The sequence below is a fragment of the Sciurus vulgaris genome (genome assembly GCF_902686455.1).
Source record: "Sciurus vulgaris genome assembly, chromosome: 7".
In the NCBI taxonomy this organism is placed as follows: Eukaryota; Metazoa; Chordata; class Mammalia; order Rodentia; family Sciuridae; genus Sciurus; species Sciurus vulgaris.
Genome location: NC_136467.1, coordinates 63,638,665 through 63,654,865, shown reverse-complemented (window position 1 = coordinate 63,654,865; position 16,201 = coordinate 63,638,665). Strand labels below are relative to the sequence as shown.

The 16,201-nt window shown below is 33.6% G+C and overlaps 1 protein-coding gene and 1 pseudogene across 2 annotated transcripts in view; one reads left to right on the top strand and one right to left on the bottom strand.

The window, feature by feature from the left end:
• Nucleotides 1-16,201, bottom strand: part of ASCC3 (activating signal cointegrator 1 complex subunit 3) — a 449,567-nt gene that overhangs the window by 297,754 nt on the left and 135,612 nt on the right. The window contains 2 exon segments of the mRNA XM_079148642.1: nucleotides 13,162-13,302; nucleotides 13,760-13,960. Coding sequence (XP_079004768.1) covers nucleotides 13,162-13,302; nucleotides 13,760-13,960 — 342 coding nt within the window.
• Nucleotides 5,867-9,619, top strand: LOC306666480 (non-POU domain-containing octamer-binding protein-like; annotated as a pseudogene). Its single transcript has one exon. The product of its transcript is annotated as a non-POU domain-containing octamer-binding protein-like (transcript).

Genomic DNA, 16,201 nt, shown 5'->3' with positions numbered 1-16,201 from the left:
CAAAATGAAACTATAATATGTGTGGTTAGCGAATTTCTGTCTTATAAATGTACTAGTGGCAAGGTTTTCTAAACTGAAATTTGATAAATAACTAGAAGACTTGGGAAACTACTAGATATTTGACATTTACTTTAATTTTACTTCATTGTTTATAGGAAATCTACATAAATCTTAAGAATTCTGTGCATTGTATTATAGTCCTATCATAAAAGATATCCCTACATTTTACCTAGAGGAAAAAAATAAGCTTTCCACTGGTCCTTAGCTTTTATTAAGATAGCATGATAAACTTTGCAAGCAACATCCTTGAACTTGTTTAAAATAAATTATCTGATTACTTTTCTACTTTTTCTTAAAGTCCATAAGACTATAAAACAATCATACGATAAGAAACTAAATGGTACTGTGAAATGGAACAAAATAAAAAAAGAAACCAGCCTTAGGCTATGACTTCCAATTCCCCATTACTATGAAGTAAAGTATTTTCCTACAAAGGAATACTCATAAATAAGCAGTATTTTTTATTTTTATTATTTAGTGAAATCAAAGATAATTAAGATTACTGAATGACTTTCAAGTATATTCTAAGAAATATGGCAACTTCAGTGACTAATATAATACATAATTTACATTCACTAGATACTTTTTTTAATACATCAAAAATAGCATCTTTTCCCCCCTCCAACCCAAACATATTAAGAACAACAAAGTGTTAATAAAAATTTATACAGAGGACTGTATTTCTTTACTAAAAGTATTTTAATATATAAGCAGCCATTACATTTTGCAAAAATAAAATCAGTCAATAACAGAAGAAACAATGAACCCAAAAAGAAACCAAAAGAAATTATCTAATCTGAACGACAGAGAAAAAAGGTACTGAAAAAAAGAAATCTCTGGATGCTATGGGACAACAGCAAAAGATCTAATATTCTTGTCAATGGATCCAATAAGGAATGAAGAAAGGGTGATAAGTTCAAGAAATAAAGGCTCAACCTTTCCCAAATCTGATAAAAGACATAAATCTACAGATTCCAGAAGCTGAGCAAACAACAAACAGGGTAAGCTCAAAGAAATCTATAATGAAGCATATCATACATAAATTTCTGGAAACTAAAGACAAAGAAAGGATCTTAAAAGCAACCCAACAGAAAAAACATATTACACATGAAAGAACAACAACTTTAACGCAGTGGGTTTCTCTTTAGAAACTATTAAGGCTAGAGAAAAGTGGCAGTGCATTTATCAAGAAAAGAATTGACAACTCACAAACCTATATCCAGCAAAAATGTCCTTCAGGAATGAAGATGAAATAAAAGCCTTCTCAGAATTTATGCAGAAAGTTAGCAGTAGTAAGTTATTCATACAATATAGAAATATCCAGATAAAACTACAACCTGAACATATGTAATATTTAATCCATCTTCATTTGCCCTAAGTACCATATATACATATTCTCAAAGAAAATAATCGATTGACTGTATACTAGGGGGCGGGGGGGACTCTTGAAAGACAAGCAAATGAAAGCAGTGAGATATCAGGGTTGATGAGCACAAATACATCCATACCTTCACAACCAAGGTTGCTGGGAGCTCTCTCTAGCAGAATAATATGAAAGAAATCCAGGTTTCCCTTCCCTGTTGTTCAGGCACCTAAGAGATCTGAACATAATCTCTTTCCATTCCCAACCAAATTAGAAACAAAATCAAAACCTTAAGCCATCTCAACCAAAAACAAACAAATAAAAAGCTGTGGAGGTAAACACCACCAAAGCCAAGCAAGCAGATATAAAAAGGAGAAAAATTTCAAAACTCGGCAAATGTCTTGCTCTGACACACAGCGACTACCAGGACAAGAGAAATCATTATTCTAGAGTATCTGACCAGTGTTTTCACTGAAGTTCAAAGAACACTGATCAACTGAACCACTGAAATACACAGTGAACTTTGTAAAATAAAACACTGTTCATAAAAGGTACATTTGGGAAAAGAATTTTGAAATTAATGATAGAGAACAATGGAATATAAGACTGGAAAATTAGAGCCATATTTTTAACTAATGACAAATTACTAAATTTATTCAAAATTTATTAAAATTGCTTTTTGGTTGAACATCAAAAAAGTATTTGCTGTCTGTATTAACTGTTTCACCTGGTAATATATCTTAGAATTATATGTCTCCTATAAAAGGAAATTTTACATTCAAATCTCAATAAAATCATAACTGCTGCTAGAACTGATGGTCCCTCTTGAACCACAAAATAGATCACATCTCATATGACATTTAATTTATACAAGATTCCTAACAAGTTAAGTAGCTGGACTTAATTCAATAAGCAATAAAGAACCACTGACAGTTTATGAACAAGGGAATAATATGATCAGAGTAGTATGACAGAAAATTTGCAATGAGATTAATTTGTCTTCCCATACTTAAAAGAAAAAAAAAAGAGGATAAAAGTACTCAAACTGAGAAAATCAGGGGAAAATAACAGGGAATTTTAAAATTATATTTAATTTCATCAAGTATTGGGAATCTTACCAAAAAATATAATATAGAAATAATTTTTAAAACTATTACAACTTCAAAATTGAAAAAATTAGGGAAAGCAGGAATTAAATCTTTGAAAATAAAAGTTGAATGTGAGTTTGTTCCCACATGCTTTGCTTTACTTTCTGCTTTGTTATTTCTAGGGCGCAATCCAAAATGCCATGATAGCAGTCTTTTAATGTGTTAGAATTTGTGAGATGGATAGAGGGAAAGGATAAAGAGGTTAGTAACTATGTAGTTTCAGTTCTATAATAATTAGCATTCAATTAGAGGAAGAAAATTAAAAAGCAAGCATAAGAAAGGACATTGTTTATAATTATTTATAATTATTTATAAATATTTATAATTATTCCTGAGGTCAAGCACACAGTCCTTGGCCTTACAGTCAAAAACTACTGACAAAGGAAATAGGACATATCTAGCAAAGGAAAAAAGTGAGGGGACATATTTGTAAACCTTTAAAATACATAAATATAGAGCTTTACTTTCTGCATCTGCAAAGTGAAGACACTCTCCAACAGGAATTTTGTGAGGATTGAGGGAGGATATACATATGCACTTAGCACAGTGACTGGCTCCTAAATTGAATTCAAATGTTACTTTCCTTGTCTTTACATAAACATTCTTTCATTACCTTTGCTAATACAGTTGGATATAGTATTAGAAAAAGCAAAATATTATTTGATCCTGATACAGATTTCTCTAAGATTTCAGATCACATTTCGAGTATTGCCACTTTATAACAATGGAATGACTAAATCAATGAAGGGTTTTTGTTCGTTTTAATGAGTTTCTTAATGGTATGAAGAAAAACTAAAAAAAGAAGATAGAGCAGAATAACTTTCGTCTTGAAGCAGCAGTGAGACAAGAATGTCTAAGTCAAACTTAGGTTTTATAAAAAATTGCTTAAAGTTATACTTGCAAGCGATAAAAGGAAAATAAAGTATTTGCATTTCTTCAGTTGGCACTCTTAACACAAACCAGGATGCAAACCTCGTTTTGTTTTTTTAGGTAAAATATATTTTTAGTTCAATATCATATGCTTCAGAATGGTTCCGATTTTAGGAAATTTTATTTTGAATAAAGACAATTTAATAAATACCAATCCCAAACATGTATGCCTTTAAAAGTAATCATGAACTAAAAATAAAACTCTATAAAATTATGTATCAGTCTGATACATGGTTTTGAGATAATGACATCTGTAGTTAGGTTTAGCTAGTACTAAAAGAAAGACTTAAAATCAATCATATACCCAGGCATGTGAGCACACACTGAATTCTTAAGAGACTCAGGAGGTTAAGGCAGAGGACAGCAATTTTGAGGTCATCCTAGTCAATTTAGAATGTCTCAACATCAAAAACTAAAAAAGACTGGGAGTAGCTCAGTGGTAGAGAATGCACTTGAGAAGTTCAATACCAAGTACCAAATAAAGAAATAAAATGAATTTATATATAACCTTACTTTAACAGAAATATGAACTTAGGATTCTAATGTGTTCATAAATGGTATACAAATCTACAAAACTCCCTTCTTTTTATTGTACATACTGAAATTTTAAGATATAATTCAGTTCATTGTGTTAAGTATACACATTATATGGAAAGAATAAAAATTTCTTAATAAAGAGATATAATCATTACCTTTGCTATCAAACAATAATTGAATTGATTCTTTGACAAAACCAATTTAGACTATTTCAAGGAAAAGGCTGGATAGCATCAAATTTAAATTTCAAGAGAATATTAAAAATGTGTTCATCTACCAGATTTGAGAAAGTTCTTTTAATTCAAAGGCATTTGAAGAAATTGTTAAAATGTTCCTAAGCAGAGGCTGATTTAAATTATGGACAATAAAGGTATTTTGAGCTTAATATAATAACTTTACTGATTTTTAGAAAAACAAATTTAGAATAAAATTCTATACAAATTTTACTAAATTGACATAATTTTGTTTTTCTTTGTGGCTGAATAATTCTTCATTGTGTGTATTATTACTGTTATTATTCTTTATTTATACATTAGGTGTCAGATACCTACACTGATTCCATAATTTGGCTATTGTGAATTTTGCTGTGATAAAGATGGGTATATATGTATTTCTACGGTATGATGACTTTAAATTTTTCACATAAATGCTGAGGAGTGATACACAGCTGGATCATATGGTAATTCTATTTCATTTCTTGAGGAACCTCCATACTGATTCCCATAGTGGTTGTATTAATTTACATCCTCATTAACAGTGTATACAAAGTTCCTTCATCCATGCATCCTTACTAACATTTATTTTCGTTTGTATTTTTGATGGTTGCTATTCTAACTTAATTGAGATGGAATGTAGATTTGATTTGAATTTTGCTGATGGATAAAGAGGGTAGACATTTTTTCCCATAGTTGTTGGTCATTTGTACTTCTTCTTTTGAGAAGTGTCTGTTCAGTTCATTTTCCCATTTATTAAATGAGTTATTTGATATTTTTGGTATTGAACATTTTTTATTTTTTTCTATAGTCTGGATATTAATTCTGTTGGAAGAGCAGCTGGCAAAGATTTTCTCCCTTTCTGGAGGATCTTTCAATACTATTGTTTCCTTTGCTGTGCAGAAACTTTTTAGTTTGTTGCCACCCCATTTGATTCTTTCCCTTTTTTCCTGAGCTCCATGGGTCCTATTCAGGAAGTCTTCGCCTTCAGCAAAATGTTGAAGTGTTTTCCCTATTGTTTTTTATCCTAGCATTTACAGAGGTTCTGGTCTCATATTTAGGTCTTTGATTTATGTTGACTTTATTTTGTACAGGGTGAGATTTAAGGATCTTTTCTTCTACATATGGATATCCAGCTTTCCCAGTACCATATGTTAAAGAGATTGTTTTATCCAACATATGTTTTTGGTACCTTTGTCAAGAATGAGATGACTATCTGTGTGGGAGGTACGGCTTTGAGGCTCCATTTATACACATTTCGTAAAAGTTTGAGAAACATCAATTTTATGCTAAAAGCAAACAAAGGAAGAAGAGAAAATAGAGTTCTCATGCCATCCCTAAATATGCTTCTATACTTCAATATCTATTTATGTGTTCAGGTCACTACTTGGCAATACCTCTAGCTCAAATTCCTAAATGTGATTATGGAATAAGCCTATGATAATTACCTATGCCTTTTCTTTTTCCTTAAAAATAAAAGATATTTCATGGCTTTACTGAAATTTTTCTTCCAGTATCTTTTTAAAATATAAAGCCATTTTTTCAGTTTCAGAGTTTTAAAAAACTGTCAGTGACAGAATTTAAATTTAAATTTAAATTTAAATTTAAATTTAAGTCCGCCATACTATTTCATTAAAAAAAAATGAATATAATAATAACCAGAGCCAGGTCACTCACTGATATTACTTTTAATTAACCTCTATTGCATAGGTATCTGATTTTCACTAACAAATCTTTAAATGCTAATAGTATTAATTACATATAGAGATAATACTTAAAATATTAAACAATCACAGGAACAGGCAATTGTTCACCAGGAAAGGGGTTGGCAGGGATGCTGGGCTAGGTATTCCTTTATTCTCACCTTAGACCACACTTGATGCTGGATAATGCAGAAGTCTACAGTGGTACAGAAATGAACATTTTAGTGACTGGTGAGGGAACTCATCTGTAAGTACAGATGCCTTAGTGCTAGGACAGGGTCTCTGAGGTCTCCTTCTGTGCCTCAAAGTAACCTTTTGGTTGCTGAGTTATGAGTAGGTAAAAGATTACTTGAAGTGCTCTTGGCACTATGCATATACTAACCAATTCAAAAATATTTCATAAAATTTTAACTAGTATTGTCATATATCTACATATCAGAAGAATATCAATCATGAAGAAAAGCAACGAATACTATCACCATTGATGTGACAGAATTTTATTTTATAGTTAAAAAGGTTTTAATTTGACTCTGAGGAAAGGACTGTGTGTAGAGGGGTGCAAAAATGCAGAGCAATAAAACCTTTAATTTGGAGAAACAGAACTGTACTCCAAGGAAACATCATCAGCATCACCACCAGCAGCACCAGCAGCAATAGCAGCAGCTGCCACCACCATCAATACCTGCAAATGGGCAACAGACCAGCAGCCAAAATGAAGGCTTGACTATAAACCTGAAGAATTTTAGGAAACCAGGAGAGAAGACCTTCAACCAACGCATCCATCTCTTTGTGGGTAATCTCCCTCCTGACATCACTGAGGGAGAAATGAGGAAACTGTTTGAGAATTATGGGAAGGCAAGTGAAGTTTTCATTCATAAGGATAAAGCCTTTGGCTTTATTCACTTGGAAACACGAACCCTGGTGGAAATTGCCAAAGTAGAGCTGGACAATATGCCACTCCGTGGAAAAAAGCTGTGTGTGCACTTTGCCTGCCATAGTGCATCCTTTACAGTTCGAAACCTTCCTTAGTATGTGTCTAATGAACTGCTGGAAGAAACTTTTTTTGTGTTTGACCAGGTGGACAGAGCTGTGGTCATTGTGGATGATTGAGGAAGACCCTCAGGAAAAGGTATTGTTGAGTTCTCAGGGAAGCCAGCTGCTCAGAAAGCTCTGGACAGATGCAGTGAAGGGTCTTTCCTGTTAACCACATTTCCTCGGCCTATGACTGTGGAGCCAATGGACCAGTTAGATGATGAAGGGCTTCCAGAGAAGATGGTTATAAAGAATCAGCAATTTCACAAGGAGTGAGAGTAGCCACCCAGATTTGCACAGCCTGGTTCCTTCGAGTATGAGTATGCTATGTGTTGGAAGGCACTCACTGAGATGGAGAAACAGCAGCAGGATCATGTGGACTGCAACATCAAGGAGGGTTGTGAGAAGCTGGAAATGGAGATGGAGGCTGCTCGTCACGAGCACCAAGCACGAGCTAATGAAGCAGGATTTGATGAGGCACCAAGAACTTGTAAGAATGGAAGAGATGCACAACCAAGAGGTGCAAAAAAGAAAGCAACTGGAGCTCAGGCAGGAAGAGGAGCGTAGGTGCCCTAAGGAAGAAATGCGGCGTCAACAAGAAGAGATGATGCAGCCACAGCAGGAAGGATTCCAGGGGACCTTGAGATAAGGATGGGCCAGATGGCCATGGGAGGAGCTATGGGCTTAAATAATAGAGGCGACATGCTCCTTGCTCCTGTGCCAGCTGGTACCCCAGTTCCTCCAGAATCTGCCATTAAGATGCTAGATGGAACTTTGGGACTGATCCTACCAACAACTGAACGCTTTGGCCAAGCTGCCACAATGGAAGGAATTGGGGCAATTGGTGGAACCCCTCCTGCATTCGTCTGTGCAGCTCCTGGAGCTGAATTCGCTCCAAACAAACACTGCTGATACTAATAAAAATGCAGTGTCTAGTTTTCCAAAATCCTTAAAAGAAGGACCCTTTTTGGACTAGCCAGAATTCTACCCTGGAAAAGTGTCAGGGATTCTTCCCCAATAGTTAGGTCTTCCCTGCCTGTACTACTCTAGGAATATGCTGGAGGCAAAGGGCAAGGGAGGGGTGGTATGTAACAAATCAGCTCTGTGTGGTATACTGGTTAATTAATTCTGTGTGGTACATTCCTGAAGTCTCGAATGTGATTGTTGAGGGCTGGGGCACGACCATAGCAAAATGGATTCAGTTACAGCCCCACTAATCTTGATCATTCCGTTCTTTTTTTTTTTTTTTTCTATCATGTTTTATTTGCTTTCTTATTCTTATGCCCATCGAACCCAGAGACACTGCCACATACACCACAAAAACAAAACATCCCCCAAGGACCTTAGCCCCATTGCTCCATTCGCTCCCAAGTGAGAATTCAGGAAAATGTCCACAGAGGTCATAGACAACATACATATATCCCATATATTACCCCTTTATGTCCTAAGGAAGACATTTTCTCCTAGAATTTTTTGTTTTAGTATATCTTTAAAAAAATTCTTGTGTTAACTTGCTTCCATCTTTTTCTTGGGTAAAGACAACTCAAGCATGACCCTTTTGTGTCTATGATGCTGCTGTTCACAGCTTTTCTTGATAAGTCTAGCAAAATCTTGGGAACAGGGCTGCTGTATGCTGATAGTCTGACAGTAGCTCTTAGTCTTGCCTATCTTAGGTAGTTATGCTGTGCAGTTTTATTGGTGTACCATGTTTGATTTGTTCCTGATAGTTTAAATTCAAAGTTTTCTGAGAAATGGAGAAGTAATGCAGCATCAACTTATTAAAATACATTTTAAGCCTTAAAAAAAAGGTTTTAATTTTATTATTCTGAAAGCAAAAGCTATAGGCAGCTCAGTGAACTAAAACCTTCACTATCTCTTCATCTTGGAAAACTTTCCAAACTTTCAAAAGTACTTAAATGAGAAAAAAATTGAAAGCCCAAAACAACACCTCATTAATAGTCATGACCTATAAATTGTGGCAATTTTGCTGTTTCTTTATAAAATTATCACACTTTTACTTTTCCATCATATGCTTTTGCCATTTTCAGTAATTAAAAAAAGAATTATACCATATATTCATCATATAGTGTAATGAACTGAAGCGAAAACTAAACAGCCATAGATATTTCTCCCCTTATCTATATCTATGTATACGTTTTACAAAGTTTCTTTCAAATAATACCAAACTCCTTATATGTACTGTTTTTTTAAACATACAAACACACACACACACACACACACACACAAAAACCTGTGACTAGAAAAGGTGGGAAGAAGTGAAGCATTCATGAAAACTTAGACTGTGAAATTAGAAAACCTGGAATCAAATTCTCTGTGATATTGGAAATGAGACCTCAGAAAATTATTGTTGACCTGTAAGTCTCAGTTTCCTCAATTGTTCCTTAACAGAACTAAAATATTAGGTTGCCAAAGCAAGGAATATGATTGGTGACAGAAATTTGTGTCCCTTTTCTCTTGCTTCTACCAAAACAATAGATAATTGAATGATAGGTTATGAAGCTACCATATTGCAGAAAAATACCTATGCTGAATAAAAAACTAACACCTAATGTAATGTTAAAAACAGATTATGGGGCTGGGTATATAGCTCAGTTGGTAGACAGCTTGCCTCCCAAGCACCCTGGGTTCAATCCCCAGCACCGCAAAAAAAAAAAAAAAAAAAAAAAAAAAAAAAATTATACTTATTTTTAAGAGTATAACTTAATATGTTCTTATAGCAGAAAAGGTGAAAAAAATCCAAAAAATATGCATAATGAAAACAAAATCTTCCATAATTGTACAACCAGAACTAACCAGTATAAGCAGTATACCAGTTATTGTATATGACATATAATAGAGTTCAACAGTATGTAGGTCTGTTACATTTTTTCCCCTCAAATTTATACTTTTAAGACCAGAAAACATAATCTTCTATTTGTTGTTCATGTAGTGAAGCCAAGTCCTTGTCCCAGAGTGGCAGGGCGCAGCCCACGCATGCTGAAGCACAGGAGGTGAGCACAGGTCCAGGCCAAGTGGAGTCTACCATTCCAGAGTAGGCCTAAGGCACAGTGAGCTAGAGCCAAGGTAAGCCAGGGAGCATGACCTGTTTTACCCAGGCAACCCAGCCAGGGTCCAGCATAGATGCCCGCACCAGTAGTGCCCACAAACCCAAAGCATCCACATTCTGCTGACCTTAATCTCCCACTTCCTGACAATAATACAAGTGGGGGCATACCCAATAGAGACTGCAAGAAAGTTACTCAAGGGTTAAACAATAGTGTTAATACTTTCCAAGACCTGTTTAGCATATATTTGGACTAATAGTGTTGATCCAAGAGCTATTTAAACCCTAGACCAGCACACTCATGCTGGTAACTTGGGTTCCCTCTTGAACATAAGAGTTCTGCTCTTTTTTTTTTTCGTACTTTGATAAATTCTTTTGTACTCACTCTTCCTCATAGGTGGATTTCATTCTTTGAATTCATGACATAAGACCCCAGAAAGAAACTGGCAGTAAGCTGCTGGAGTCTGCTGCAACAATGGAGAGCGACACCAGCCATTAAGTGCTGCAACTGGCCACTCTCCGGCTTTGCTGGCTGTGATTTTAGGACCTTAAGCTAGCAGGCATTCCCTGCTGTGATTAGCTGCTAACACTAAAATGGGCTTTGTTGGTTGCAGTGGCTTGCAGCTTATTCAGACTCCACCCACCGGTAGAAGCAAAGAATCTAGTTTCATCTCAAACTCCACTTTGTGTACTAAGAATTGAACCCAGGGCTTCACACATAAGTACTCTATCACTGAGTTACATCCTCAGCCTTTTATATGTTATTTTGAGACAGTGAATAAGTTGCCTAGGCTTGTACTGAAATTGAGATCCTCCTACCTCAGCCTCCTTAGAAGGTAGGATTATAAATGTGCACCATTGTGCCTGGCATGAAACAGCATTTTTAAGGAATAAATATTTTAACTAGTGCAATACATATTGTGAAACTAGTCTATTAATCATAGAAATTTAAAATTTTCCTAATCTTTTGTTACAGTTTTTTAAAATCTTAAAATGAACATGACTGTATCCTCTGATCTGCTGTTTTTCAAGAGGGTTTATAAGAGGCATACTTAAGGACAACCAGTAAAACTGACCAAAAGTATTGATTATACACTCTATTTTTATTAACTCCAAAATAAATTTAACTGAAACCTGGTTTCCATCTTTGTCATGTGTTTCAGAGAATGTGGCATATCCCCTGAGGTGGGCTAAATGATAATGTTCAGTCAGAAACTGTGAATTTGATTGTCTTAGCTCAGGTTGCTACTATAACAAAACAGAATGAACTAGATGACTTAAACAATAGACATTTATTTCTCACAGATCTAGACAGTGATTTGAAAGATCAAGGTGCCTGCAGATATCATGAATCCTAGCTCTTTTAATTTGCAGGCAGACACCTTCTCACTATATGATCATGTGGCCTTTCCTTGGTGGCTGGAGAGAGAGAAAGAAAAGGACAGAGGTAGAGGAAGAGAGAGAAAGTGACAGAGAGAGAGGTATCAATCACTTTTTCTAAGGGAACTAATCTCACTGAAGGCATCACCATCCTGACTAAACTCAATTACTTCCCAAAGGCCCCACTTCCAAATACAATTACATTACATTGTGATATCTAGGATGAGCTATAAACATTCAACATGTAAGTATGACTTTACTGGGAAAAAGGAACTTTGCATATGTTTAATCAAGGTAAGGTTCTTGAGATCATACTAATTAGGGTATGTCAAAAATTCAATGATTAGCATTAGAAGAAAGAGTAAGAGAAAATACATACAAAGGGAAAAAAAGCCATGTAAAGATAAATGCAGAGAACACAGTGATATGCACACAAGCCAATAAATACCAAAGATTGCAAAGGATTTCCCATAATCACCAAAAATGAGTCAACTGTGAAGATACCTATACTGTAACTTCTGTACTCCAGAACTGGGAGAGAATGAAGATTCTGTTATTTTAAGATATCAAATTCACAGTATTTTTCTATGGAAGCCCTAGCAATAGTTTCATCTATTTTCTATCAAATTTCTCTGAATTGTCTTATTAATATTTGGTCATCCAACTAGATATGGTCACAGTACATGCCTGTAATCTCAGCAAGTTGGGTGGCTTAAGCAGAAGAATCACTAGTTTGAAGCCAGTTTCTGTAATTTAGTGAGACCCTCAGCAACTTAGAAAGACCCCATCTCAAAATAAAAAATAAAAAGAATTAGGAATGTAGATCAGTGGTAAAGAGCCCCAGGTTCAATCTCTGGTAGCAAAATTTTAAAAATTAAAAAAAAAAAAAATCCATCATTTTATTTTTTAAAAGCACCATGATTATCATGATACTTGCATATTATATTATGGGAAATAATAATCTAGTTGTAGTCCTAATATAATTCCTTCCACTAAGCTGTAATAATATCTTTGAAGACAGAAAGTATATCTTTTTTTTTTTTTTATGGTACTGGGGATTAAACCCAGGAGTACCATACTGTTGAGTTATATCCTCAGAGCCCCCTCCCCAGCTTTTTCATTTTTTATTTTAAGACAGGATCTCACTAAGTTGTCCAGGCTAGCCTTGAACTTGTAATGATTCTGCCTCAACATACTGAGTCACTGGTATGTCAGGTGTGCACCACCATACCTAGCCAAGAACTATATTTTAAATTTTTTTGCTTTAAGTAATTTTACCTAATGTAGTGCCATATAAAAGAGTATAATTAAAGTACTTCCCATTTGATGAGATAAAGAACGATTAAAATTTTTTATTTTATGTTAAGTTATCCTTATTAAATAGTTTAAAATACAAGAGGGACAATTTTAAGATCTTAATCATCCATATTCTCATTCCCTAGTGTTTTAACAAGACAATATTTAATATCATCAGACTTAAAATTTATGCTTGGAACTTAACAATATTCAAAACACAGTGAGTATCACAAGTTAGAAGGGATAACATAGGTCAAAGCACCAGTAAAATTTCTTTTGTGGTGCAGATTTAATATGCGGTTACAAATAAAAGAAGTTCATTGCATTATGAACATTTGTATTATGTACTATAGTTTCTTAAGATACAATTGTTTAATAATTTTCACAATTACCTAAAAAAAAAGTACTAAGTAAAATATCTAGGTAAATGCCATACCTGAGTGCGTAAAATTTCATTTTTTGACAACTGCATATCACCAGTTAATTCTTTCACAATGATACCCAGTGGCTCTAGACGTTTGCTGAAGTAATTTGTCATTTCAGCTGCCAAGGCTTTCATTGGAGCAACATATACAATCTGTATCAAAGGAACACTAGCTTAATGAATGAGCAAAAACTATAATGTCATTTGCTTCACAGTAGCCAGTACAAATCACAATTTATTGTGAAAATGATTCTAGCAACTTCCTGTGGAAAAAATCTTAATAGTGATATATGAAAAGTACTTATCTTTGTTGGATAAGTAGATAGCTATTTAAAGGACAATGGAATTGTTTACATAGCTTTATCACTTGGAAAATTGGTTCTGCTTCAAAGCTAAATGTATTTTCATAGCTTTTCACAAGGGTAATAGGATTTTCATACACAAACAGGGACTGCCTTAATAATGAAGTAACTCAAGCAGTGTTTTTATGTGACTTCAAATACAATAAATATCCTTAAGTACTTCCAGATTTCATTTAATATATATAACTTCCACCTTATTTTAATTCTTACAATTTATAAAGCTACTGTCTTGTTTGTTATTTTCCTACCTTAAATTCATTCTTTTTGATAACACCTTGTTGAAAATGTTGGCGAATTTCATGCAAGACTGTAAGCATTGCAATGTTGGTCTTTCCAGCTCCAGTAGGGGCACAAATCAGCATATTCTCATTGGTGTTGTAGGCAGTTTCAAATACTATTGACTGGATTCTATTAAGTCTCCTCATTCCTTTAAAAGCCAACTGTCCAATCTAAAAGAAAGGCATGACTCATTATAAATTATAATAATGTGAAGAACTCATACAAAACATAAAATAAAACATTAATTTTTCTTTGAGTTTAAAAATACAAGTTTGTTCAGTTTCTAGTGTCCTATTTTTAAACTATAATGTGTGCAGTTGTGAACAAATAAAACTGTTGCCAAATTATAATGCATTTGGAAATTAAACCTTAAGAAATATGAAAAATATGAAGATGAGACTATATTGGCATCTTTGAACACAATCCGTAAGTACGAAACAATGATAAATTAATAATGTATCAAAGTAAAATTACGTGAAGATAATTTAAAGTTCAAATTCATTTACAAATTTCATGTTAATGTTCTAGTTTATTTAGATTGAAAATGACTAGTAAAAGAGCAAACAAGATACTTCCTATAGATATAAATCAATAGGAAATTCTATTTCAATATATCATGAAAAACATTTTTAAAAAACACTTTTAGAAAACATAGCAGCAATATTAGGAACAATAGTCATAGATTTACACATCATATAGTTTTTACTGCAAAAAAAGCAGTTGTAGATACTTTGCTATTATTTCTTCATTTAATCCTCAAAACAATTCAATGATATGTTATTATTATGTCCTCTTAACAGAAAATGCCTAACACAGAGATTGGTTAAATAATTTTTCCTTAAGTCTTCCTATGGAAAGAATCCTAAGAGATGAAAACTAAACTGTTTAAGAGTAAACAAAATACTGGTTGAGATTAATGGCAGGAAACAAGAATGACATATTAATGTCAGAAAAAGTAAATTTTGAAGCCAAAAATATTGCCAGCAATAAAGATATTCATTTCATAATGACAAAGATGAATTAACTAATAGAATATTAAGTTTCAAATATTTATATATATAAAACAGATCTTCAAAATACATGAAGCAGAAACAAAAGACATGCAAAGAAAAATAGACAAATCCACCCACATAGTAAAATGTCTCACTGTCCCTCTCCAAAAGTTGTAGAATAAATGGATATGAAAATCAGCAAGGTTACAACTAAACTGAACAGTACTATCAACCAACTTCACCTGATTGAATTTATTCAACTAAAAATAGCATACACATTCTTCCCTAATGCTTAAACATTTGTCAAGATATATACTGTGTCACAAAACACAAACATACCTGCATTGGTCTTGATAAACTGAAAAAGAAGCAAATCTTATAAAATCTGCTCTCTGATCACAATGCAATTGAATTAGGCATCCTTAATAGACAGTTTCTTAGAGAATACCCAAATACAGTTGAAGCATCCCTAATCTGAAAATCCAAAATACTCACAAATCTAAAACCTTTTGAGTACCAATATAAATGGAAATTTCATACCATGACACTTGGTTTCATGCACAAAATTATTAAAACATTGTGTAAAATTGTCTTCAAGCTACATATATAAGATACATATGAAACATAAAATGAATTTTGTCTTCAGACTTACATCCTATCCCCAAGTAATCTCATTATGCATATGCAAATATGCTGATTTTTTTTTTTTTTAATTTGAAATCTAAAAACACTTGTGGTCCCAAGAATTTTGGATAAGGATAGTCAACCAGTATTTGAAACTAAATCATGTACTTCCTAAATAAGCTACTGAGGAAAAAGGAATCAAATGGGACATTAGTACATATTCTTAATGGAAGGAAAATGATAATTCAATATGTAAGTATTTGTGGATATTGCAAAAGCAATATTTAGCAGAAAATTCCAAACAGTAACTTTCCATATTAAGAAAGAAGAAGTCAGGTGTGGTGGTACACGCCTGTAATCCCAGTAACTCCAGAGGCTAAGACAAGAGGATTGCAAGTTCAAAGCCAGTCTCAACAAAAGCAATTAAGCAACTCAGGGAGACCCTGTCTCTAAATAAAATACAAAATAGGGCTGGGGATGTGCCTCAGTGGTCAAGTGCCCCCTGAGTTCAATTCCCAGTACCCACCCCCCAAAAAAAGAAAGAATAAAGATTTCAAATAAATGGCTACTTTATCTTTCAAAATAAAATTTTTAAAAAAGCAAATAGAATAAAGGAAATAATAAAGATGAATAAAATAAAAAAGGCAATTCTTCATGATTAATAAAATTGATATTTCTCAAGTCAGAATGTTAAGGAGAAAAAAAGAGAGAAGATACAAATTTGCTCAAGAATGCAAAAGGTAGCATCACCACAGTGCTACAGAAATTTAAAGGGTGATAAGAAAACATTATGAA